Below are 27,475 nucleotides of genomic sequence, written 5' to 3' on the forward strand. Positions count from 1 at the left end.
TATTCAAAACTGAAGGCAGCTGCCTCGGTGCTTTGCACATCTTTGATTTATCAGTCAGCTAAAGGCAGTTTGAGATGAGCGCTTTGAAGGCCCGACATATGCTAAGATACAGTCATGTGCTAACAAGCGCAACATCAGATCGCTGAATAACATGCACTTGGAGAAAACGGATAAATTACTGGAACATATCCTGGAGCGATCCCTGGTAATAGTGTCCTCAAAACGCAGCATACAATCGGGACATGACCTCATGCCTTCCTGTCTTTGTTAACAGCTGAAGCAAACGTCAATAAGCACACATTGGACTTGAACATGTTCTGGATGAATAAATACAATCGATAAAAAAAAACTCTGTGGTAATGTAGAACATTTTAAGCTTTACACACAGAAATGAAAAGGTTATATCTCTGAAATAGTCACTAGATCTCCAGACAGCGACATGATATTGATGGTGTGGGGAGATTTCACAGATCTGTTATACAGGGTTGTGTTGCAGACAAACCTGGAAGCCCACAGCACCACCTAGTGGCTCAGTGACTAACAAATTGACACAAGAGGTAATAAAAATTTAAATAAAAAGAATTGATCGTTCTTAAAGACCTTTTTATTTACAAACAATAGGAAATATGGTTGTGCTTACTCATTAAAAACAGACTTGCTTTCAAAAAAAAAAAAAAGAAAGAAAATTAGATCAAGAACGAGAAAGTGAAGACGTGCTTAAATACATATATACGGAATATACACATACATGATTTTATATCAGATTAAATCTGTGAGAAAAACACCTGTGCAAAAAAAAAAAAAAAAAAAGCTAGCTAGCAAGCTGTAACAAAGAGAAGTCACGATACAAGGAAAGCGGTCCAATTTAAAAAAAGCGAAAAAAAAAATATATAATAATAATAAAAAGTTATCGCTATGCAGACCAGACAAGCGAGATAAGGACCGAAGCTTTAATGGTTCCTGTGTTTGATTCATTCAGAAATCTAACTTTATTAAAGGGCAAAATTAAAAAAATTCGAAGGAGTAAAAAAAAAAAAAAAAAAAAAAAAAGAAAAAAAAAAAAACCAAACATACTGGGCGACTTGCAAAAATCTGCATATTAAGAGCATTATCAACATTCATTCCGTGTTACTTCGACAAATTGGGACGTCCTCGTGTGAAATTACGCAGAGCTTGTGGTGGTGTCTGATTCGTCTTCACACAGAGGCTTCTCCTCGATCTGCTGCGATACGCAGAGGTCACTTGGGAACGTCTGAGGAGAGAGACAGGAAATCAGGTTCATGGACAACCGAGACGTGTTTTCTAACTTCATCTCCATTACCGAATCTCAGTATAAGGACAATGGGACTCTGGAATGTCCTCCATTTACACAGCCTGACTATGACTTTGTCTCTTATACAGCGGATATAAAAAGTCTACACACCCCTGTTAACATAAATACCAGGATTCTGTCATGTAAAAAAAAAAAGAAAGAGACAAAGAAATCTTTTCAGAACTTTTTCCACCTTTAATGTGACCTATAACCTGTACAACTCAATCGGAAAACAAACTGAAGTCTCTGGGTGGTGGGGGGCATTTTAACAAGGGGTGTGTAGACTTTTTACTGTATATCCACTGTATAGTTAAACCGTTTCTGATAAATTTATAAGCGAGGTTTGAGTGTGTGGGTGTTTGTAAGCAAAGGAAAACAGTGGACTGAATTCATTTCTGTCGTAAATCAATGCTGGAATAATTCCTTTAACTTGATTTAATTCGCATCAAGTGGACAAGTGCGTCTCACCTCGGAGTCTGTTGTAACAGGTGTCGCAGAAGAGCTGTCTGTGTCTGACTCGCACGTGAGCTCCAGACTCTGGACATGTCCTGAGGTCAGTCCTGCAGCTGACACACTGGAGGATGGAAAACAGAACAGGAGGAAGGAGGAGAGGGGACATGAAGGCCAATGGATCAGTTCATTCTAACGAAACATCATCATGGTTTCATTTTCGTTTAGTTTGTGTGTGTGTGTCTGTGTGAGAGATTCAAGACTGAGTAGCCGGTAGGACAAGCCCAAGTTTTTGTTCTGCAGTTGATGAGATTAATGGATTAGACAACAATATATTTTACTGATATTTAATCAGATTTTATCTTCAACTGAAAGTCAGTTTATGTAAAATAGGAGACAAGATATTCCTGTATCAAGTGAATTCCTGTTGCCGCTCATCCATCTAAATCCTGATGTCTCTGGAGATTCCCGCTCCAACACTGCCTTTGTGTGAAGTGGGAATTACGAGTACATTGTGTTCAAGTCCTCCGTTGTTGGAAAGAAATTTCGATGTTGGCACGACCGTTCGTACACACACACACACACACACAATGGCTGCTGATCTACATGAATGAACACGGGGGAAATGGCGAGCTCGAACAATTGGCTGCAAAACGTGTGCTTTTTAATACAGAACCTGTACTTTCACTGCCATGCTGAAGACACCTCCCACGTCCTCAGAGAAAAATCAGCCATCAAAATGATCTCGTACGTACAGTACGGGGTTGTAATGAGGGCATGAAGGGGTCGTTCATGTGGAAGGCAGCATTGTTCAATACTCTACTTTCCTACAGTATGTGTTTCCATCAAAAACACCACCACAACTGCCACCACCATCTTCACCAACATCACCACCACCTCCACCACCTGCACCACAAACTCTCCTGTTACTGAGGTTTCAGGATAAACACTCCTGTCTCAGCACATGTCTCAGGTACCACCTCCAGGCTCACCTTAAAGCACCCAACATGAAAGCAGAGGTCCAGAGACTCGATGACCATGGCGGGTCCCTTGACCAGCAGCTGCTCACAGCGGGAGCACAGACGCCGAGGACTCGCCAGCCTAAAGGACACGGCAAAGCCAGGGTGAGGCTCGAAAACCTCCATGTTTCTGCTCCATCTTGACTTACCTTCCCTTTCATTTGTACAGGTTAAAACACCGTCAGACAAATTAAACTCCTTGACATCCTAGTGGACTTTGGACAGTTCCTCCTTTCTGCACTCTTGTACTGTATAGTGAATATGACTAAAAGAGTTTAAGTATATCGTCGCTGTCGGGCGGAAACCTCGTATGTCCAAATTTGGTCAATTTCATATTTTTTCACATAGATGCTATTGGTCAGTCCCCATGTGGGTCTGTTATTTTTACAAGTTATTAACCAATCTAAAGTCTTGAAAATATACTCTCATAACTCCATTGGACACTTCAACTGTCCACCTCTTCCTCACTCCGTGTGAGAGCTTCACGGCATATTTCTCCTCAAGAAAAGTCGCAATGAATCAACACGTCTTCTGAGGTAAATGTCTTCAAAACACTGGGCTCAAAGAAAAAAAAAAATCTTGACCCCCGCTAGTTCTGGTGCTCGTCTGAGGACAGGAATTTAGTGCAAGACAATCCACTGCAACGCGGACTAAACCCTGTGCACTGCAGATAAGGTACGGTGTTTTTTTAATTTCCTGAAAAATAACGGTTTTGGAGATACGAGGATTCCGCCCGACAGCGACGATATACCGTACTGTGAATAAAAGAAATCCCTGGGAGTAATAAAGTGAAAAGAATGTTGTTTTTGTGGAGACTGTAGAAACGATTGCGATTTAGTTATTAGGCTGTTTGATAGGATTTCGACTCAAAAACAAGCAGCCGATCGCTTTAAATCAGGAGTATAAAAACCTTCACCTGTCTTGCTGCTGTGTACGGTTACACGCCTCCTCAGCGTCAGGCGCAGGAGACATGGAGCTGGGTCGAGACCAGGAGCTCTGCCTTAAAGCACTGGTGAAAATGGCGGCCCCGGGGCCCAGGCTACAGCGGCCCGAGTAACCTCGATAAGGTCCTTTCAGGCCCGAGAGAGTCCGAGACGAGACAGAGGACTGCTTAGACAAGGAGACGCTGCTGCCGCCGCTGTGGATGTTATCCAGAGACTCGTGTCTGAAATTAAACGGTGAAGAACGAACAGAATTCTTTAAATTTAAGATGACTTACAAATCTATATCGCAGCTAATTTATGACCAGAGATGCTCAGAGACACATCGTGCGCCATGACCATCACTAAGAGCACTGAAATACAGCCGTGTCCAAAAGTTTGTACCCCCACCAGTATTTCTGGCTGTGCATCTCAGCAACGTGTAAATTCATTCATCTTCTACCGCTTATCCAAACTACCTCGGGTCACGGGGAGCCTGTGCCTATCTCAGGCGTCATTGGGCATCAAGGCAGGATACACCCTGGACTGAGTGCCAACCCATCGCAGGGCACACACACACACACACACACACTCATTCACTCACGCAATCACACACTAGGGACAATTTTTCCAGAGATGCCAATCAACCTACCATGCATGTCTTTGGACCGGGGGAGGAAACCGGAGTACCCGGAAGAAACCCCCGAGGTACGGGGAGAACATGCAAACTCCACACACACAAGGAGGAGGTGGGAATCGAACCCCCAACCCTGGAGGTGTGAGGCGAACGTGCTAACCACTAAGCCACCGTGCCGCCCCATGTGTAAATTTATTTCTACAATTTATTCACAAAACCTACAATTTTAAGAAATACCATGTACAGTTGCCTGCAACAAGACAAACAACAAAAAAAAAGAATTTATTTACAAAAGGCAGGAATGGATTCATTTATATATTAAAAAAAAAACGAGACAAAAATGTCTTTTTATTTTGGTTTGTTTTATTTTCTGGTAACACTGGATGTGTGTGTTCAGAGAAGCTGCTTTAAATCTTGTGATTATATGAGGACTCGATCATCACTTACAGCTTTATATTGAACCTTAATATTAGTAACTAGGTTCTCTTACTATAAAATGAGGTAAATAATTGATTATGGGTTTCTGCAGAATAATGAGGTTATATTACTAAAATTACTGGGTGTAAAAGTTCTCTAGAGAGTGTGTCGTGACCCTGAGACGAACCTCCTCAGTGGTGCCACGCTGATTGGCTCCTTGTGGATGGTGCAGGTGCTGCGCTGACGAATCCAGCTGCTGTCTGTGAGGACCGGAGTCTTCTTCCTCATTTCCTCCAGGATCTGTAGACGCTCCTGCTCGGCCGGAGACGGACTCGCCTTTTTCTTCTTAACGCCCGCTTCAGACAATTAGCACAGACAGGAAAGACGGAGAGAGGTCAGTGACGCGAACGAGGGAATAAGAGGAAGCCATACAAATGAAGTGAGTAAGAGAGAATATAAAGACAGACAGACCTCTGGTGTCTTGCCTGTGGCTGCCTTCGAGGGACGGAGTGGATTTAGACTTTTTCCTGTGAACGAAAAAAAATTAAATTAAATAAATAAATAAATAAAATTAATTAATTAGAAGAACAAAAAAAAAAAAAAAAAAAAAAAAAAAGACTCCTCAAAATGATGTAGCCGCAACCTGTACAATTGAAAAATAGGTAGACGTTTCTAAATTACTTATCAATATAATAATCTAAAAAAAAAATTAAATAAATAAATAAATAAAAAGTACTCCTCCTGAAATATAGATGGCAATTTATTTATTTAAATTAAAAAAAAAAAAAAAACAAATAAAAAAAGAATCCGGATGTGATTTGGACCAATCACATTAAACCTGCCTGAGCCGATATTAGTAGGAAGAAGAAGAAAAACACTTTATACTAAAGTCTGTTTGCCAAGATACCGTCTTCACACTCGGGTCTGCGCCTGAGCCGGTTTGACTAAACTCTAACTAGTCTGATGGGTCCCACACTGACATGATCAGGGGGTCTAAAATGCCAGATTCTTTATTTAATGAGGAGTTCAGATGATCGAGATCTTTGGTATCACACATGCATTTGTATCGCTGCAGTAAAGCATGAAGCAGACTGACCTGTCTGAAGCAGTCAGCTTGGTAAATTCACAAGACTTGACGGGCCTGACGTGCCACACGGCAGCAGACATGTAGGACAGAGCGAGGAAACGTGCAGCAGATCAACACACAAGCAGCAAAACACAGGCTTTACAAAACACCACCACAAACTCTTTCTGTACACAAACTCTTAATAAACCCCCCCCCCCCCAAAATGTACATTATGTATATTATTATATTACTTTATTACATACAGTATTATTGTAATTTTAATATCATTTTTAGATTTATTAAATTATACGTCTTTCGTTTATTTATTTTTCCAGGGGGCTCCTTTGTGCCCTAATTTGGTCACAAGTAACATAGGATATAAAACAAATAAATAAATAAAATAAAGCAACGCAGTTGTGGACAGTGAAAAAAAAAAAATGAATCAAAGACTATTATTACAATAAACATTACATATAAAACAATTATTAATAAAATGCCAATATTAGTAGTAATAGTTATAGTATTGAGAAGTACTTTAGACTTTGTCTCTCACCAGTGACTCGTCCTGGAGGAGGAATCTGACTCGTCCTCGGCCGGGTGACCCGCTGCTGCTATCTGGACCTGTTTGCTGTGGACGAGCGTCGCCTCTCGAGCTTGATCAGGTGCTACAGAGGACGGCGACTTCGATCGCTGGACGAAAGGAGGTGGAGTGTAATGTGCAATGCTTCCAGTGGGTAAAGAGGGCACTTCCTGTTTCTGTACAAGAGAAAGACATGAGAAGATCTTACAGCTGACAGAATTATTTAACCTTATTGTCAAAACTGAACTCATGGTGGTACGTTAGCACCAACTAGAGGCAGCTCACATGTGCACGTGCACATGATCCATGACAGTCACACACTTCTTCATCTTGTATGATGTGATGAATATATACACGCGATTTGTCGTCAAGGGGAACGCTAATTGCTCCACCCACTGATAAACATAGTCACTATGGCAACGAGTAGTGTGTGTGTGAATGCAGCATTAGACCTCGAGCGGTTGAGGAACTTCAGGGATGCTGTTTTCTTCCAACGCTGCTTCCTGCTGATCTCGCCTCCATGCTTCTACTAGTCTCTCTTGATCACGCCTGTACTTCTCCTAACAGACAGACAGATAGAGACACGCCGACACACACACACACACACACACCATTAAACACACTTCTTGTCTTCAAACTTTTCCGGCTCGACTGTAACAGGCTTTAGTAAACATGTAGCATGTCTCTCGTGCTACCTGTAAGAGACTCTCCTGCTCCATCTGCCACTTCTCCTGTCTCATCCTTTCCTCCTCCGCGTTCCAGGACCAGCACGAGGACGACGCACCGATCGAGGGAACCTGCAACTGAAAGACAGACCAAAAAAAATAGAACTGTCAAGTTCAAGGCAGACACGATCAGAACTTGTGCACTAATGGTGAACGAAAGAAAAAAAGACAGACAAAGGGAAAGAGACGGAAAAACAAACGGATAGACAGACAAAAAATTGTAACAACTCACATCTGATATGGCCGACTCGGAGCCTCCTGAAGAGATGTGGGGGGAGAATTGGGGGGAAAGGATAAAGAATAAATTCTTTATAAATTCATTAATATTTTGCAATTTTAGGTTAGTCATCATTTCACACACACACACACACTAAAGAAATACTCCTGCATTTTTAAACCCAGTCTCCATCCGTTTTGTCTGTAGTTTATCCGTTTGTAGAGAAGAAATTTTTAACATTTCTTCATACTGATAAAATAAAAATAAAAGCAGTCAATGACGGCGTCTAAGTGAAGGCAGTTAAGAGAGATTACTTTTACAAAAATGACAGATGATTTTTCCCACAGATTCGTGCACTGGACAGAGACGAGGATTCACAAGTATTTCTTTAAGAGGCCACGCCCACTGAGGCCACACCCACTGATCTCAGAGCAGCAAAAACACAGCTGTCATTTACCACAAAGGTAGACCGAGGAGTCCACTGTGAATGCAGAGGAACCTGAGAAGGTGAAGATATGAAACATACAGAGATTAAAAACTCTGCCAGAAGATGTCGCGTTGATTAGGATTCTTCCTAAAGCAGGAGGCTGGATAATTAAAACTCAGCTAAAGACCTCAGAGATTTCTGCATCTAATACTCGATCTCCTGCTGAGGATTATATAGTGTTCGTGTGCTACTGGGGATGAGTCGGTCATTACAAACTCTTACAGATTCACACATTTATTTAAAAAAAAAAAAAAAAAACTATTTAAATTTCATCATTTCACAAATTCATCATCTACCTTTGTTTCTTGTTGGAACCGAATCTTCACGCGAGCTCGTTCTCGTTGCTTTCAATGGAAAACCCTGCAGACGACGTTGAAAATATAAATGTAAATAAAATATATACAGTAAATAGACAGATAGAAAGAAAAACAGACAGAAAGAGAGACAAAGAGAAACAGACATGTTTTTTTTAGTCAGTCATTAATCATCCTTCTAATTAAACTTCAATAATTACCACCTGTAGAACATCCTGTATAAATAAAAACCCTGCAGATTTAATGGTGAGCTCATCACCGAGTCTCTTCTGCAGTCAGCGGTTCACTCACGTTAACAGGAAGGCCGTTGACCTGTGCTTTACTCTCGCTCTCCTCAGGCAGGCTGCAGCTGCTGACGGAGGAACCGACGGAGCTGTGAGCGTCTGAATGACCTGCGAGTGTCAGACACCTGATCAGATATTTTACACTCGTTAAACACAAAAGCAGTCCAAGTCCATCGTCACGGTCAGAAAACACTCGGCTGTGTCAAGATGTGGAGCCACGTTAGCATCCTACACTTGGTTTATCCTTTTTAACTCATGTGCACTATGATCCAGAAGCTCATTGTCTTCAGCACGGCATTAATAACTGTTCCAGTGTGTGTATAGTGTGTACTTTTGTGTGTTATTTTATTTTTCTTATTCAGAACCTTCTCTTCATTTAGGATTTTAAACACAGATAATTCTCACCGTTGAGACTGATGCGTCTGATGTCCATCAGCAGTTTGCCCTCTCGCAACGCGGCATCCATGTTGGCCTTCCACTGTTCGTAACTCATTTCAGCCACTCGCTGTCCAGCCAAAGCAACGATCTCATCGCCTGCCTGCAGGTGGCACAGCTGAGCCGGGCTGCCTGAGGGGGACACACGATCACGCACGCATTCAAATATCCCGTTACGTCCAAACGGACTCTCTGGAAGCGAGTCTGATGCGTAAAATAAGGATTGTGCAGGTCTTAGTACGTTACAGCTAGTTGCTTAGCAACAGACACCCAACATCGCTTCGGCCTCGTACCAGGTACCTGGCTCTGTAGCTAGAGTAAAGCATCAACACACTGAACATCACATAAGTGTGTCATAGTGAGTGGGAAATAAGTCACACTGCAAAACAACTAAAAACAATTTAAAGTAGTAAAAAAAAAAAAGAAAAGAAAAGAAAAAAGAGAAAGATGAAACCTGCTCTGTGTAGAATGCTGACCTGAACGTTCTCTGATGTGAGAGTGTGAGACGAGACGTTATTTAAAGTGACCGTGTGCTACATTTATCCATTCATGACTGTTGACTGTTAATTTGCAGATAAAAAGAAGGTTAATTCAGGTTTAATGATTAGGAAGATCCAGGATTCATCAGTGTGAAACCTCAAACTACACAACCCAGTGGTCTGTTTGTCCAGGGTTCACTAGGACCCAGGGGAAATCGCTCGGGTATTAAAATCCCTTATGCAGCATACTGGAAACAACGAAATTGGCCGTTTTTTTACTAACAAGTTAGACGTCGCTACGCTGATGTTGTTGCACTTAAAGAAACACTTCTCTTGAAAGTGTGAACTCAAACTGTTGGTAACTCCTAAAGTCCTAAAAAGTCTAATCATCTACCAGAAAGAGGGGTGAGAGGAAACTGGACAACTGGAGAAGTCTACAAACTAGAAATAAACCCACATGTGAATATTCTAAAAGGTAAAGTATGCTTAGATGGATCGATAGATAGACTCCTGCTTTAACGAACGACAAGAACGGACAGATCGAGCCGAGCGCAACAGCATGTCCATCTAATCAGACTGATGCGCAGTAAACAACACCTTCACTGTTCACCATCAATCATTCATGCCATCTCTCTCACACACACACACACACACACAAACCCCCCCAAATACTGAAGGTTGTTCTGTACAGACTACAAAAGGTCAGAAGGAAAAACTACAGTTAAATAATTATCAATTAAGCGTCTAATTAAACTGCCGCAAGTTACAACAACTCCATATTAAATAACAGCCGTCTAATCCTCACAATCACACTAAACTACGTGTGACATCGCGATTCATGACGGAAAATAAAACGCAAAAATAAATCATGTAAGAGTTATTAATCAGAGCCTATATTATAAAGTCAGATAATCAGATGAGGTTAGAGGTCACTTCACTCTCCTAAGACCTCATTTTCCTTCTCATTATATGGTTCTGTTTCCTCTGGGTTTTCTTTTCTTTTTTTTTCTCTTTCTCTGCTTTTATTTTGTAATATTTCTCTTTTCCTTTCATCGTATTTCTATCATTCCATCCCTCAGGAACAGCTTAATAACAGCATTAAAACGTCCATTTTGGGTGTATACACTGCAGCGCCTGAAAAAAGTCGCTTATGACATCACAACATCACAGGACATGAAAAGAAAATTAAATAAAGTGTTAAACGCTCATGTAACGTTTCAATAATTAACCAAAAAAAAAAAAAACTCACGATTTCGACTGACATCATCTCCTGTCTTACCTGCTCGGACGGATGTGATGTGAGCGCCGGTCGAGTCCCAGTGAGTCTGAAAGCCGAAGTCCGCGCCGCAGTCGGGCGTCTGATTCAGACTGACTCGGATGTCATGGTGATGCGTCTGATGGAGAGAACGGAGGAAATGTTACCTGATCAGGTGATTGCATTCTGTCAGGAAACGTGAGATATCCGGAGTTCTGGTGCTTACTGTGCTTTTTACTCAAACCCTGTCCGTGTGTATAACATTACACACATACACACAAACAAGCATGTCAGAGAGAGAGAGAGAGAGAGAGAGAGAGAGAGAGAGAGAGAGAGAGAGACTGAGAGAGAGAGACAGAGAGAGGGGGGGGGCAAAAGAGAGAAATAGTGAGAGAAAGAGACACAGAGCGAATTCTTTCTAAATTGGGTCAATAGGTTATTGTTTTAATGACGTGAAAGACAGACTCATGGTGTTCACCTCGTCCTCGCCGCTCCCAGACGCGGCTTTATCAGACACCAGGACGCTGGCAGACATGAAGGAGCGAACGCTAGGAGCAGAGTCAGTCCTCTTTCCCTTCTCTTTCCACAATGCGGCTTCATGTTTACTAGAGCGGACGTCGTCTTTGTGATCAGGAGTCGTATCGGTTCCTCTGAGGGGGAAAGATGCAGCAAGATCTTGTGCGCTGTTATCAGACTCGTCCATCTACGAAAAAGAAAAAAAAAGAAGACAGAAAGACAAAAAAAAGAAAGATTTAACACTGGATATATATATATATTTTTTTATTTTAATACACACACACGTTTAAATGGGGCACTTTCTTTCATCCTAGTGCCCCATTTCAGTTGGGCAGTTATTTGGAAAGCTCAGGTTTCACTATCTGCCATGAGCATTAAGTGCCACGAAAGCCACGCTTCATTATTTATACGGGCTGCAAAGAGATCGTAGAAAGCCGAGTAACACTAAACTCCACGCAGGTACACGGATGGACGAGCAGACTCACACACACACACACACACACACACTTGAATAAAGTGCACCAAAAAAAAAAAAAAAAAAAAACAATTTTAGGGGAAAAAGGGATAGATGCCCCAACACACTCACAGAGTAGAATCTGGCTTGAGTGGACATCCTGGACTTCTTGGAGCTGAATGGTCTCGGCGTGACTCCTGTGGAGAGCCGTGACGTGCCCTCTGACCTGCGGAAACCTCTAGGCAGCACTGAGGACATTTGAGGAGTCCCTGAGAACACTCCCTCTAGAGACTTGGCACGCTGGACCGGCGCAGGAGCGGAGTCTGTCCCAGAGACGCTCGGCATGTGATCAGACACCGCGTTCGCTACCGGTGCCGAGTGAGGGGTCGCTTCGACTGGACCGTTACTGTGAGAACGGCCTGTGTGTGCAGGCGCAGAGCCGGGTGAGATTACTGGACCCGGCATGGTGCCGGAGCTGGAGGTCAATGGAGGAGGAGCGAAGGCCTCGGCTGTAGCGGTGGAGGACACGAAAGACTCCTCCCTCGGAAGGCTCCGCCTACAAAAACACATGGACTCTGCTTGTTTTCAAAAGGACATTAAAGGGGCACTTTGTTAAAAATGTGGAAATAATTTGAAATGTCACAATCATTCCATTTTGAGATAAATGTCAGGAAAACACACTCAAAAGTCCCATACAACAGACCTGGCTTTCATTTCCTCTTCAATTCCTTTCATTTTATATACATTATATTTCTGGCCCAGAAATAAGCCCCACCCCATTTTCCTTAAAAAGGAAATTTAGATGTTGATGCAAGACCCACAGTGCTTCTCTATTTTAAGATCCTATATTTATTTATTTTCCTCTTAGCTTTAAATAAAGAGTAGCCTTGTTTCCAGACAAGTCAAGGTTGCTGACTGAAGCTTTAACGGAAAGAGACGACTTATTGATGATACAGTCGTATCAGTCACTGTTCACAGTTTACAGAAGAATCACTAGAGCCAGAAGAGGACGTGTCTGTGGACAGAAGGCTCCTTTCAGGGCCTTTCAAACAGAGTGAGGTGTGTGTGTGTGTGTGTGTGTGTGTGTGTGTGTGTGTGTGTACCTCTGCTCCTCGAGTTGCTCTCGCTCCTCTTTCTTCCTGTGCAGGTCAGAGGTCACGCTTCGCCTTCGAGTCTTCCAACTGTTCAGGTCCTGCAGACAGACAGACAGACACTTCTTTTTGACTTGAAGCATTATTAAGACTAAGCCTGCGCTCACACTGCAGTGGTGCGTTATTTATTTTTTAAATGTGATGCAGTGATGTGAAGCATCATATTAGACGTGAAGTGTTGTGGTGTAATGAGACTCGGTGCCACAGTAATACCATTTAATACGTCGGTTGCGATTGGGTTTTGATTGGAGTGTTGTGTCTTAGTCTTAAATCTATTAAGTCTATTAAGGCTAACCTAACATTGTTTTAGGACTTTCATGTGGAATTTAAGGGGCAAAAAGAAAACAATCTAGGAATTAAAACCTCCAACAAACTACAGAAAACAATGTGAAAGGAAGAAAAAATAAATTCATTAATATATAATTCTCCTTTATTACAAGAGCTCACTCCTGCTGGATTATTAGACAAAAAAAAAATCCACAGTGAATTAAAAAAAAAAACCCCACAGGACTTTTGTACAAGTCCTGTGCTGATACTCTGGATTACTAGCCAGGCGTAATATGAAGGAACACATCACTGACCTCCTGCCACGTGGCCTCGCTCTCCCTCAGCCTGGACTGACACTGACGGATCTGCTCCTGACGCAGGGAAAGCTTTAACGCAGCTTTTCTGTGCCGACTCATCAGATCTTCAGCTCCCGGCTCCAGGTTGAGGTCACTCATGGACTTGCTCCTGATGGTGTACGGTGATCAAGTTGAGTAGAATTTTAATCGGTATCATTTTAAAATGCTCGATAAAAGGGTTACTACCTGATCGCTGGACAGAATTAATTAATAAAAACAGAGCGTGGCTTTTATATCAAATCCAGAAAAACGCTTCTTTCCTAAATTCCAGAAATTTTTTAAATTCCTTTTGCTTTTAGTTTCAAAACTTATTCGAGAGATATCAGTCAAACATCCTTTTAATGACTTATTATTAAAGAATCCACAGAAAACTGATTAATAATGAATACTACAACCAGCATGCTGTTCATTATTCAGGTCATTTTTCAACAAAAGTTATTTAACAACTTTTTTTATAATTTGCACATTTTAAGCACCAACTGATTTCATTCATTCATTTTCTACCGCTTATCCGAACTACCTCGGGTCACGGGGAGCCTGTGCCTATCTCCTCAGGCGTCATCGGGCATCAAGGCAGGATACACCCTGGACGGAGTGCCAACCCATCGCAGGGCACAGACACTTGCATTCACTCACACAATCACACACTACGGACAATTTTCCATAGATGCCAATCAACCTACCATGCATGTCTTTGGACAGGGGGAGGAAACCGGAGTACCCGGAGGAAACCCCCGAGGCACGGGGAGAGCATGCAAACTCCACACACACAAGGTGGAGATGGGAATCGAACCCCGACCCTGGAGGTGTGAGGCAAACGTGCTAACCACTAAGCCACCGTGTCCCCCCTACCAACTGATTTAAAAAAGGAAAAACTAAATGTAACATCATTTTGAAACATTGAGGCTATTCCAAATTTAGAGAACTATTTCTTACCTCGAGCTTAAAACAAACACTTCAGACTTCAGCGTCTGTATGAACCCTGTAATCGTTTCAAGAGCGAAGGCGGCAGCGACACACACAAACGCGCGCGAGTTCTACAGTCAGCGGACACTGAGGCAGAACTGCTTCAAGATATTAAGACTGACTAGAGATCCATGATCTGAAGCGGAGTACAGCGTGAGCGCGAAAGCAGAACAGAAGAAAGGACTCTGAGGAAACGGAGCTTCAAGCTGACCCTAAAGCGCTAGAGCACCGTGGTCACAAACACACACGTAGCGTAAACAATCAAAACAAACACAGCGGACTCACCCGGCACACGCAGACCCTCCTGTGGGAAGTCTGGGAAATGAAGATAATCATTTAAAATCGAACTGATTTAATCGCTGAGAAGAATTTTTAGCCAAGTAGCTTGATTTTTGTTTCTCATCATGCAAATTTCTTTAAACAAAATGTGTGCATCAGTAGGTTTCCAAAGTAAATAAACAAAACCCTGACAATACCAGGCAGAAATCTAGCTGTTGAACTAAGCAGGAATTTTGACCCTATTTGGAATCTTTGGATAAGATTGTGTTGATTTCATTATGTTCAGCATAATGTAATTAAACTAGTCCACAATCTATATAAAGATCTTTTTTACTCACAGCTGTCTTTTTTCCTGATCTACTGTAGGTCCTAATTCTTGTGTTAAAGTGAAAGTGCTTCATATCAACCTGCTGCATCACAGAACAGTAGAACAGGCTCTGAGGAAATCTGCCATCTTCCTCGTACACAAAGTAACAGATGATCTAGCGACTAAACTCACAGACTAGCGACTAAACCACACAAGTGTGAAATGATCCCAAAAAACGATTTTAAACTTAAATCTTTTATTGAATACTGCAGCATTTTAAACATTGTGAAAAAGCCCTATAAGAGAAACTGGGTGAGATCAGGGACATAAAGTCAGCCATGACGGATTTACCTCGAACACTATGTTACACGTGCAATTAAAATTTCCCTTTTATTATCCTGAAAGCATTCGTTTCCATTCTCGTGGGATTGAAGACGCACTTGGGCGCATGTCGAGTAATAAAACTCTAGTACGCTGTGTGCCTTCTGTCATTTCTCTCATCACCAGCAGATCTGCAGACTGGATTTCGCAGATCCTCTGCATTTTTTTTTTTTACAAGGTTATTTCGTTATTTACGTCCATTGCAGTTAAAGCAGAAGCATGGTACTAGGAGTCCAGTTGTTTAACATTTATCCTCTTGATAGCTGAAGACCAAACAGAGCTGCACGAAGCATCTTATTCTCTCACACTGAAAATAAACAGCAGCCTATAAAAGATGTGCAAACTAATGACCCCCCCTCCCAAAAAAACCCCCCACAAAAACACATTTTAAAAGCTGTGACTGCTGCTGTAACCCTTTGCATGTAAACGTTTTAGTAGCTTGAACATATGATGAAGGATCATATCTTTATACCTTGAGGAAGACAGGAGGGAAAAAAAAAAAAAAAAAAAAAAAAAAGTCTCACACAACCGCCCTCTTCTGGACATTGACAGACAGGTGAGAACGTTAAAAAAAAAAACAAAAAAAAACAAGCATCTTCCTCAAGGGAGTCACCAAAATCCATCCAAAGCACCGCCTTCAGTTGGTGCTTTATTAACGGTGGGTCAAATCACCAAGATGTTGCTCCAGAATCTGTCATAAGCATCTAATTGGTTTGATATCCAATGACCGTAGAAACCCCCAGCACATGATTCATTTTAAAAGCACTGAGTGACCCCTAGTGCTTTGTGGGTAAAGGGGCAGAGTCGATCATGAACAGGCCACACCCATCAGGATAGAAATGTTTCATCAGGCGATCAGAAATACAGAAATAAAATAAAAAATAATAATCATTACAACAGGACGAGAGAGATTCTCTTTTACTTTGTCACCAGCTTGTAGCTTCATTGGCTATTCCCTCTAAACATATTTTCTCTAGTGTGTATGGCTTAAATACAGTCTTGAGTAATGGCTGTTAAATGAAATCGCTGAACAATACTTTCTTTTATGCCCGAACCCAAGGCAATCGTTCCGTCAGGTTGGCAATGATGTGGAAATAGAAGAAATCTGAGCCTGAAGCAGGACAGGAGGATGACACCAGGGATGGAAGGTGCTTTTAAAACGTTTGGGACCTGGATGCAGGTGAGAAGGTGCTAGCAGGAGGTCCCAACCAGGGAGAGACGTCAAAGTCAGAGTCTTCCTCGGAAGAGCCAGAGGTCTTTTGGCTGAACCCGTGGTGTAGAAAAGAAAACCAAAAGGAGAAGAGTAAATTACTGAGATCATTTAAGAAGATTAAACCAATCCATCATCTTGCTGTTCAGACCAACCTGAAGCCCTGCATCTTCTTGTACCATGGTCTGCGCTGTGACCCCAGTCTGATCCGCCCCACATGAGCTGCCTCCTCGGGAGTCCAGTATTTGGGAAGGAACTTGTCTGTATCTGTGTTGACTGAGGTCTGACGGGTAGCCTGAAGCACTCTACGAGTGTAGAGGTCATCCTGAACCGGGTCGGCTGAGCCTTCACCCGATTCGCTCGAATCTTCATCGAGGGCTCGCAGGAGAAGCTCGTCATCCAGGGTGGACATTCCGTAGCAGTCTGCTCTGCTAGGTAACGATGAAATGCTGCCGATCGATTAAGATGCATAGATTCCCTTTAAGATCCACATGCATGTAGGGATCAGTTGTGTTTAAAAATTTTAGGTTAGCAAAACCTCGAAGCAGAACGTGATTATTTTTTACCAGCTCAGATAAACGATGGGAAGAGGATTAGTGAAACTCCATTGCACTTGAATTCAAACAAACAAACAAACAAAAAGTCCCATTATGATGCTGATCCACATCAGGAGTTAATCGAGTAGCTGGCAAGTAAAACTCACGTCAATGTGTTAGAAAGCCACAGCAGTGTTAGAGTTAGGACGTCATGCCATGCCATTTCACGTCACTCCAAACTCTGACCTCTGGCTTGACCTTTCATGAGGAACGGCAACCAAGCGAGACGCATCAGACATGGTGACCCATGACCTACTTGCACTGGGTGTCACCATAGGAAACGGCTTAATACACGCAGGGTTCGGCGGGACAGCAAAGTTGGCAGGAGCCACTGAGGTGGACGAACGGAAGCGCCGGCCCGCGAGGTCATCTTGAACGGGGTCTGGTTCGGGCCGGTCAGAGTCGGACTCGGAGTCGCTCTGGTAATCGAGCGCCCATTGGTGGAAAGCAGAAACGGGAGGTAGGTCAAAGCAGGGATTGACTAAGCCCCTCCCATTTTCACTACAGCCAAAAGACGGTGAGGAAATCAGACTTATAGAAGCATGTATTTTAGGGGAACAATTTAGATGCATCTTTTCCCAAAACAAAATCTTATGTGCAAGACCAGGACTGTACGATTAAATAATAACACAAGCGCTCGCCAGACTGAACACTACTGCAATAGATCCATAACTCATAATGACATGCTTGGAAAACCTGAAGCCTAAGCAAAGCACAAAGGAAACACAGTTTATGTAGTACGTACCTGTGGAGAGGGCTGACGTGACCTCTTCCGCCTTCCTCACGCTGCTCGACTCTTTTCCTTCTCAGCACCGCCGGGTTGTTTCGTCTATCCCTACTGGGAGCAGACAAAGGTTCGGTCATCCTGAAGCAGTGCTCTGCTTCTGCGTCGCTTCCGAACCCTGACAGACAGAAAACAGGAGAAGAAAGTCACTACAGGATCTCAATCCAGAGCGTGACTACACCGTATACACCAGGCTCAACACACCCCATCATCCCCTTACCTCAGAGGAGAGAAACGTTCCGGTATGTCACACTTACGTGATTCATTATCATGCATTTGACAATCACAGAGGCATTACAGAGCAGGATTTCATGCCAGCAATTTAGCCTCATTCAGATCCTGGTTTGCATGTTACATTAGGTAACATGAAAGCGGTCATGTGGACCAGGAAGCGTAACATGGTACAGAACCCGAGACTCCATATAACCCCAATTTTATCATCTCTACACTGGCTACCTGTTAAGTTTAGAATTGATTACAAACTGCTGCTACTTACGTACAAGGCTCTTAACGGTTTAGCTCCCATGTATCTAACTAGTCTTCTAACACGTTACAATCCTTCACGCTCTCTGAGATCACAAAACTCAGGACTTCTGGTAGTTCCCAGAATATCCAAGTCTACTAAAGGAGGTAGAGCGTTTTCTTATTTAGCTCCCAAACTCTGGAATAGTCTTCCTGATAGTGTTCGGGGCTCAGACACACTTTCCCAGTTTAAATGTAGATTAAAAACTCATCTCTTTAGTCAGGCGTACACATAACATATCCCGTTATATTATATTGTGCACTATTACATTAGACTTGCACATTTTTATGAACAGCAGATATGTTAATCCCGCTGCACTGCTCTTCTCTTTTTCAACCCATGCCGAGACACCCAGACGTTGTACCAGCTCCGATCGTCTTCCGTGCAATGAAGTTTTTGGACCTCCACTGAGATGAGGCCGACTCTGTGAGAATCCTGAGACATCTACAGATCTACCAGCTCCAGTTAGACTCTGTGATACTAAGAGGAGATCTGAACTCCATGTGATCCCTACACCAATACAACATTGTCTGACTGTATATTTGTAATCACACCCTCTAGTGTCACCCATATGAGGATGGGCTCCCATTTGAGTCTGGTTCCTCTCAAGGTTTCTTCCTTTACCATTTAAGGGAGTTTTTCCTTGCCACTGTTGCCTGAGTCACCTCAGACTTGCTCATTGGGGATAAATACATATACATACATACACACTGTGAACTAATATTATATATATATATATATATATATATATATATATATATATATATATATATATATATATATATATATATATATATATATATATATATATATATATATATATATATATATATACACACACACACACATTTGAATTTTTATTATATTAATCCTTTATATTACTCCTTATGTTTATCTTCTGTTCTATGTTTATGTTCTATAAAGCTGCTTTGAAACAATGTCCATTGTAAAAAGCGCTATACAAATAAACTTGAATTGAATTGATTGTAGGCGTTGGCGATGCGAGTTCTGTGACACTGGAACAGTGTCATGACTATTCATGATGCAAGATGAACTCAAGTGCACCAGCGTTTGAGTGTGAAACCAGACCAACGATGGGGACAATCACATTTGGACTTACCAGTGTGAAATAATTCAAATTTATAGCATTTATCAGACATCCTTATCCAGAGAAAATGACATTTTATACAACTGCATATGAGGGTTGAGGGTTAAGGGCCTTGCTCAGGAGCCCAGCGGTGGCTGCTTGGTGGACCTAGGGGTCAAACTCGCAACCTTCCGACTGGCAGTTCAATCCACCAATCTACATTTGGTAGTCCAAAACCTTAACCACTAGGTTCCCACATCCTTAGCAGAAAACCAAAAGAAAAAGTAAACAGCAGTTTATAAATGTTTGCTTGTTATGATATTTTTACTTTTCAGAACAGGAGTCATTACTTTTAACTCCATACAAGTAACTAATTCCCTGCAATTAGAAAAAAAGATGTATTTATAATATAGAGTAATGTGTAGACTTATGAATGAAGGCTTGCCCTAAAGTAGGTGGGAATAATCACGCATTGGCACTTGCTTATCATCCTCGGAGCTTGTACCTTCACTGCCTGCTATTAATGTATAATCTGATGGCACGCTCCGTGTACGAGACTCCACCGAATCCAGGCTCTCCGCTGAATCCTCCCTCCTGTAGCTGGGCACCTCCCTGTCAGGGTACCACGTCTCGGCAAAGCCACTGTCTCTGGCTCCAGGCTTGGAGCTCGAGGCCTCCTCTAGAGCCTGCAGGATCAGGAAGAAGATGGAGATTTTATAGTGATTTAGAGCTCAGGATGATGCTACAAATGGTGGCGAAAAGCACACTGACCTTTATTTTATTTTATCTTTTGTTTTAATTCAAGAACCTGAGACCAGGTCATCAGTAGCTGCAGGAATTACTCACTTTGGATAAGGCGATGCCCAGAAGACCCTCAAAAGCTTTAAAGTTGAGCTGCGGCCCGTTGTAGGACGGGTCTGCATGAGCCTTCCTTCCCAGCCAGTATATCGTGATCAGAACCTGAGAGAGAGAGAGAGACAGGGGGGGGCGCAGAGAGAGACAAGGGGGGGGCGCAGAGAGAGACAAGGGGGCAGAGAGAGAGAGAGAGAGAGAGAGAGAGATGGGGCAGAGAGATATAAGGGGGCAGAGAAAGAGAGAGAGAGGGGCAAAGATAGGGGCAAAAGAAAGAAAGTGGAAGAGAGAGAGAGAGAGAGAGAGAGAGAGAGAGAGAGAGAGAGAGAGAGAGAGAGAGAGAGAGAGAGAGCATGCAAAATCAATCCTTTAAGGCAGGCATTAAGCATTGCATCTTTTTTTACTTTTAATACACTGACGGTTACAGTACTGACGTTTTTCTATCTACATCTAGTCAGAGACCAAGAGCGAAGACACCCCACAAACCATTATTTTGTGTGTGTGTGCGTGTGTGTATGGGTTAATAATTGGTAAACTAAATTAAACTACACCTCATTTTCATCCAACAATTTTCTTCATATTGACCAAAGAGCTTTATGTCCATTTGGGATTTTAAGTTGTTGATCTAATAAAAAAAAAATCTTTGTTATTTCTGTTCGAATCACTTTGGGACAAACTACTCAACTGCTTATCTATTCACAGCAGATGAAGAACACGAGGAATAAAACTTACCCTCTAGTACTGAGCTCTATCATGCATTCAGTCCTAATCATCCCTCTGATCCTCCCTCCATCACCACACGGAGTACTGTGTGTGTGTGTGTGTGTGTGTGTGTGTGTGTGTGTGTTTGTTTTTCAGGCTTGTATGAAAGGCTCTTGTGTTCCTGTGCCTCTTTTGTCTCAGTTCACCCAGAAAGATCTTCCACTTATTAAACAAACAAACACTAAAAATCATTGTGCAAGGTCGCTTTACAGCCTCGGATTTTAAGAAAAATGTAAAAACAGCAAAAAATAAATAAATAAATAAGTAAATAAATAAATAAATAAATAAATGTGATTATGCCACCTAATCAGTAAAGCAACAGGTCAAGACCAGATCGAAAACACACACACGTTTCATAGAGCATCAAGTCAAAGCTACATAAGACCATATTAAAGCATGCTACAAACTAAAAGAGGCAGCTCCATAATTATTGGCACCCTTAATAAAGTTTGCAATTCGAGTGCTTTGAGATATAGAGGAGCATCCAAAAGGTCCAAGAGAGGAACAAGGAGCCTGCAGATTCAACCTCAAGAGAGACGGAGAGAAATCTTTGCTTGCTAGTCTTACAATATCAAGCGTTAAAGGAGAAGACATTAAAGCTGAAGGTTTTGCTGTATTTGTTGGCAAAAGGGACATTGAACTACAGTGAGTGTTAAATACAGGGATGCCAATAATTCTGACAATGAAAGTAACAGGTCAAGACTACAAAGAAAATAATAAAATAGAATAATTATACATCAATTAAAGGATATATTTCTCTCATTAGAAAAATAACCAAAAAACTATTGTCTTTTTTTTCATCCATCATTACCAGGGGTGCCAATACTTCTGGATCAGAAAATATGAACAGTATATCTGCATAAATCAGGGAAGAGAAAATCTAAATGAAAATAAAAACGAACAACAACAATAAATTTAACCCACTTACGTTTTTCAGTCTCCTGGACGTCTCCTGGTGTCTGTAAGCACAGAAGTGAAGTGTGTGAGCTGAAGGTGTAAAGCAGCTTCTCTCGCAAAATTCTCCGAAATTCTGTTACACAGACTCAGCTTTCCAACACGAACGCCGCTGCAAATAACAATCCCGGTTGGGGATTTGACCCGAACGACTTCAGGGTTTAAACGGCAATAAGAGCAGGTGGGTGAAAGTCAGACCAAAATAGACTGACATCATATATAGATCTGCTATAGTTTCACCACAGCACGGAGTCGTATGGCTAAATTTGGAAGACTTGCCGCGTCGCTTAACGCGTGCTGGAGATCTGCCTCATTAATCTGCCTCATTAATCTGCCTCATTTATTCACATTTTAATCTTATTTACTTACAATGAGAATATTATTTATACGCCACGTGAGGTTTGGTTCTCTGCTTCTGAGGTAAAAATTCAGCTCGTAACAACATAACGTAACTTATTTAGTAAGAACTCACGTGTAATAAGTCTGAAGAGCGAATCGGTCTAAGAACCGTGAAGAGAAGCGGATTTAATTCCCGAGGTGAGTATTTGTGCTTCAGAAACCAACAGCTTTGCAGAACGTCTTTTTCTCTTATCTGTCTCATGCTAGCAGCTCTAACGTTTCTAGTTAACAGAAGCAGTTCTAAATTTACTGACTGCCCCTGGACCAACATCTATACTATAAATCCAGTCTCTGTAGGATTTGGTGTTTACACCTCAAGCGATCCGGATTGGACGTTGCGGTGAAAACTCGAACAAGTGAATCTGGGGAAAAAGTCTGATTATTTTTAAATAAATAATCGGATTTGTAACTCCAGTGACGTACGCACGGTAGAGCCTGGGCTTGTTTTCCGTCTCTTACAGTTACACAGAAGTTGTCAGACGGACTAAAGCAGCTGCATGTAAATGTACTTGGATGTAAGTGAGCTTCGCATATTTTGGGGGGATTTCTGTATATTACTAGTTATCTAGATTAGGTTTTTATTACAGAGAGAAGTCTTCCTCTATTTGTTTCCACTCACTCTGTGGTCTAATGTAGATGTGCATTTCAGACCAGGTGTCGGTTATCCTGAGCGCTTTAACTACAGGCCACAGGTCAGAGGGTAAAGCAATAACATCCCCTCACGTCGGCAGATTCCAAACACGCTCGCTGTGAACACCAGGGGCTTTAAAAGAGGTTGTTTTTGGTTTATTGGATAAACCTCTCAAAGTTACCCCACTGAACTTTCTAAAAGGAGTTTAATTCAATTATTTATTTTTAACAGGACAAAAAAAATTTATTTTATATATATATATATATATATATATATATATATATATATATATATATATATATATATATATATATATATATATATATATATATATATTTATTTAATATTACACACACAGAAGGGGGTGTAAAGGTCCAGAGGTTGAAGCGGGGGTGAGTTTGGCATGTTTACCTGACAGTCACTCGTGTAGACACGTCCTGCAGGTCTCCAGGGTGGAAGAGCTGAGCATTGTTCAGCCCGAGTTTCCCACAGGCCTTCAGAAACACGTTCACATTGTCCTGCAGGAAGTAATGCGGTAAGTGTGGCAACAGATGATTAGCTAACACACACAGACATGCACATTCACTTTGTTTCTCTATTACTCAGTCATTGCACGCACACTCGCACGCACACTCGCACGCACACTCGCACGCACACTCGCACGCACACTCGCACGCACACTCGCACGCACACTCGCACGCACACTCGCACGCACACTCGCACGCACACTCGCACGCACACTCGCACGCACACTCGCACGCACACTCGCACGCACACTCGCACGCACACTCGCACGCACACTCGCACGCACACTCGCACGCACACTCGCACGCACACTCGCACGCACACTCGCACGCACACTCGCACGCACACTCGCACGCACACTCGCACGCACACTCGCACGCACACTCGCACGCACACTCGCACGCACACTCGCACGCACACAGCAGTTAAAGGTTTTAAATGCTCTAGAGATAATGAATAAATGAACTAGGGGCACTGACGCACACTCGCACGCACACTCGCACGCACACTCGCACGCACGCTCGCACGCACGCTCGCACGCACGCTCGCACGCACGCACACTCGCACGCACACTCGCACGCACACTCGCACGCACACTCGCACGCACACTCGCACGCACACTCGCACGCACACTCGCACGCACACTCGCACGCACACTCGCACGCACACTCGCACGCACACAGCAGTTAAAGGTTTTAAATGCTCTAGAGATAATGAATAAATGAACTAGGGGCACTGACTAATCCGGCGATGGGGGTGGAGAGTCTGTTCACTCTCTTGATGATCCCGGGCTTGAGTTTGTTGATCAAGCTGCAAGAACACAAACACCTTCATCATAGTCATCATTACTTCTCTACACTAAACAGGACAGAGTTCACACCGTTTTTTTTTCTTTTTTACACCAACATAAAGCACAAGCTTTTGTTTTATTCTCTACTCACTCGCACAACAGGACTCCATTCTCCAGAGCAGACCTAAAGTTACTGCTCCCAAACCTCTTCATAGTCACCTCCTGCACAGGGAAAAAAAAATTAGAACAAACTGTTAAATCAAATATTTATCCTTTTAAACATCGAATTAGCCAGACATATCTATTTGTATTAGTTCTACACAAACAGGGGGAAATAAATCTGTTCATTTTTGTACACAATTTTAACAAACTGATTAAAGCAAGCTGTGTAATTAAAAGTTAAGAACTCGGGAGTGAGGAGTTTTATTAAAAAAATAAAAATAATCATGTAGGAGTAATACAAAGAGCAAACAGGGCAGATGTGTCATCATCAGTGCTCATTAAAGAGACGAGTAATCAGAGTGATTACGGAGAGCTTTTTGTTCTCAAACCCGAGCTTGTTTTTTTGTGGATGGAATGCGGCTCTGACACAAGAGACATGTGACATGACTGTACGCTGAAAACATCCAGAGCGAGAAATGGAGCTGAAGTAAATAAGAGAGCGTCGTATCAGAGAACCCAAACACAGTCGCTTCAGTCATCTAGTTAACATGTCACAGCAGCAAGCAAGCAGAGAAAAGGTGCAAGCTTAAAGACGAGGAGCACAGAAACGGAAACACGTCTGAACAGGAAATGACTTTTCACCATGGCAACGCTGCACCACAGTCTGAACCGCTGGTGTCCACATTTAACATGAACCTAAAAAAAGATGGAACTAGCCTGTGAAGTGCGATTACAAGTTCAAAGGAGATGCGGTTTTCTGCTCTTCACACAGAAATCAGGTCCAAAGTACCTTTTATTTATTTAATTTTATTTTTATTTAGTTAAGCTGCTCCTTTACTGTCTCTGTATTAAATCATGTTTCCATCATTAAAACTCAGATCATACAACAGATCAGAGAAACACGCTCTGCATTCGCACTGTCCCTTTGTGTGTAGCAGCCGATATGTGTGAAAGATCTTCAAAGCCATAAACATCCACCAGTAAACTTCTAACAAAGCTTAAACCCTGGTAACCCTGTGGGTGTGATGGCTGGACCGAAAAACATGACCCGAGCACTTTTTCACAAGTTTAGAGAAACTGTGGAGTTTAAGAGCAGAGAAAACAAAAGGCTCACTAAAGCCACTGCTGAACCCTGTTCAAACGATACAAAAGCTCAACACTGTGTGTGTGTGTGTGTGTGTGTGTGTGTGTGCGCGCGTCCACAAAAATCTGATCAGACCCCAGAGATAATAAACAAGGCCAGAGTGAATCATGTACAGATTCAGCTGATACCATCGAGTGTTAGATAAAAAAATAAAACTCTACAGCGAATTCTAACTGATGCCAAGTTTCATTTATGGAGAGGTTTAATGTATATGGAAGGAGTCTCCAGTGTCAGTGCATTGTACAGATCACCGCCAGCAACCCAAAAAAATAAATAAATTAATTAATTTAAAATAAATTAAAAAAAATATATATAGACTAACAAACAAACAAACAGAGTAAGAAAATGAGTGAGCGAACATGTGCGTGAACAAATGAGTAGTAGATTATACTCTTGTTACCTGGTAAACAGCCAAAAAGCACGTTATTACCAAGACAAGTTCATTTCATTCGGGAACATGATGGATCTCTTGAGGCTGAAGATGAACTCTGTCTTACCTCCATCCATCTCTGTGCCTCGCTGAACGCCACCTCACATCCGACTGCAGTCTGCTCTCTCCACTCCATCACCAAACCTGCTGCAAGAGCTGCACGATATATCAAGGGTACATCATCATCATCATCATCATAATCATCATCTTAACGATTTTACAGCTTTTAAGGGGATACGCACTCGGCAGCCATAAACACACAACAAAACAGTTGCAAAAAATTACTAGATTCTACACAAGACTTTTTATTAATTTTTTTTTAAACAAGAATCGAGCCCAGATTATCTTTTAATCATTGTGCGTCACGTGACCAACATCACTTATGGCGGCTACAATGTGTGCAATTTTACCGCAATAAGACATTTTTGCGCAATTCTACAACCTGATAATGGGGTTATATTTTTGCATATATATATATATATATATATATATATATATATATATATATATATATATATATATTGATATTGTTTTAGCCAATCCGAAATTATTGCGACTTTTAAAAAAATAAAATAATAAAAATAAAAATTCTGTAAATAAACAGCATGAGCCTTGAATTTTGTTACACCAATTGTTTGATGCATAAACCTTCTATAAGCAGAACTGCACAGTTTATAAACAGTTTCATGCTCTCACTTTTCCGTCCTGTTGACTAACTGATTTTTTTTTTTCATCCTCACCTTAGAAACGCACCTTTCCTGATTCCCCACCAGCATGCAAAGATGCAGTCTTTCTTTGTATGGTGTTTATTCTGAACTTTCACACCACTTGTTCCTTCATGTGACCCGAAAACACGAGTAAAGTCCCTTAAAAGTGCTCCAAAATACAAGCAGCTGAAAGACGAGGACCGCAGGTTCCGCTTCAAACTTTTTTAGGCAGCGTGATGAGGAGCTCCAACGAAGCCACGCCCCTGCTGATAAAGTTAGCGAAGACCACGCCCCTTCTTTTTAAACCAAGATACAACCACGCCCCCGCTCATCAAGTAAATCGAAGCCACGCCTACGCTCATAAAGTTAACTCAATCCACGCCCCGGCTATTAAACTAATTACGTTGTGCTGCTTCGACCTTCCACATGGTGGCGCCATATTCACAATTTCGACTCAGTAACGCAGGACAGACTGGTGAGGTTTTCAGATATAATACTAAAATCCAGCAGTTCTGAATCACATTTAAGATATCTCTCAAAACAGATTATACAATTATACATGATCAGATTCACTTTAATTAAGTTGTTCTATTACTTTAAGATGGGGATTATTTTCAGTCTTGTATCTGAGATGCTTAAAATCAC

At 42.0% G+C, this 27,475-nt stretch overlaps 1 protein-coding gene across 6 annotated transcripts; it reads right to left on the minus strand.

Moving 5' to 3' along the window:
• Positions 1 to 1,074: 1,074 nt before the first annotated feature.
• lmo7b (LIM domain 7b) lies at positions 1,075 to 27,050 on the minus strand. 6 transcript variants are annotated; one of them, XM_060860454.1, is made up of 31 exons: positions 26,864 to 27,050; positions 26,191 to 26,279; positions 24,539 to 24,609; positions 24,338 to 24,407; positions 23,484 to 23,590; positions 22,017 to 22,047; positions 20,321 to 20,434; positions 19,980 to 20,160; positions 17,826 to 17,982; positions 17,267 to 17,581; positions 16,640 to 16,933; positions 13,300 to 13,450; positions 12,671 to 12,759; positions 11,700 to 12,123; positions 11,076 to 11,300; positions 10,622 to 10,736; positions 8,834 to 8,995; positions 8,436 to 8,536; positions 8,127 to 8,190; positions 7,801 to 7,842; positions 7,359 to 7,384; positions 7,097 to 7,204; positions 6,854 to 6,961; positions 6,375 to 6,577; positions 5,852 to 5,896; positions 5,227 to 5,282; positions 4,943 to 5,111; positions 3,698 to 3,946; positions 2,755 to 2,863; positions 1,781 to 1,886; positions 1,224 to 1,252 (listed from the first exon to the last, which is right to left on the minus strand). In XM_060860454.1, the coding sequence occupies exons 2-31, from the start codon at positions 26,257 to 26,259 to the stop codon at positions 1,239 to 1,241; spliced, it is 3,975 nt and encodes a 1,324-aa protein (XP_060716437.1). In that variant the 5' UTR covers positions 26,260 to 26,279; positions 26,864 to 27,050; the 3' UTR covers positions 1,224 to 1,238. The 6 variants fall into 6 exon arrangements, with proteins under 6 accessions (XP_060716431.1, XP_060716432.1, XP_060716433.1 ...); XM_060860448.1 differs by lacking the exons at positions 2,755 to 2,863; positions 16,640 to 16,933; positions 17,267 to 17,581 and adding an exon at positions 14,593 to 14,622 and having other exon boundaries at positions 1,075 to 1,252; XM_060860449.1 differs by lacking the exons at positions 2,755 to 2,863; positions 16,640 to 16,933; positions 17,267 to 17,581 and having other exon boundaries at positions 1,075 to 1,252.
• Between the last annotated feature and the right edge of the window lie 425 nt (positions 27,051 to 27,475).

Source organism: Tachysurus vachellii, chromosome 24 (assembly GCF_030014155.1).
Source record: "Tachysurus vachellii isolate PV-2020 chromosome 24, HZAU_Pvac_v1, whole genome shotgun sequence".
In the NCBI taxonomy this organism is placed as follows: Eukaryota; Metazoa; Chordata; class Actinopteri; order Siluriformes; family Bagridae; genus Tachysurus; species Tachysurus vachellii.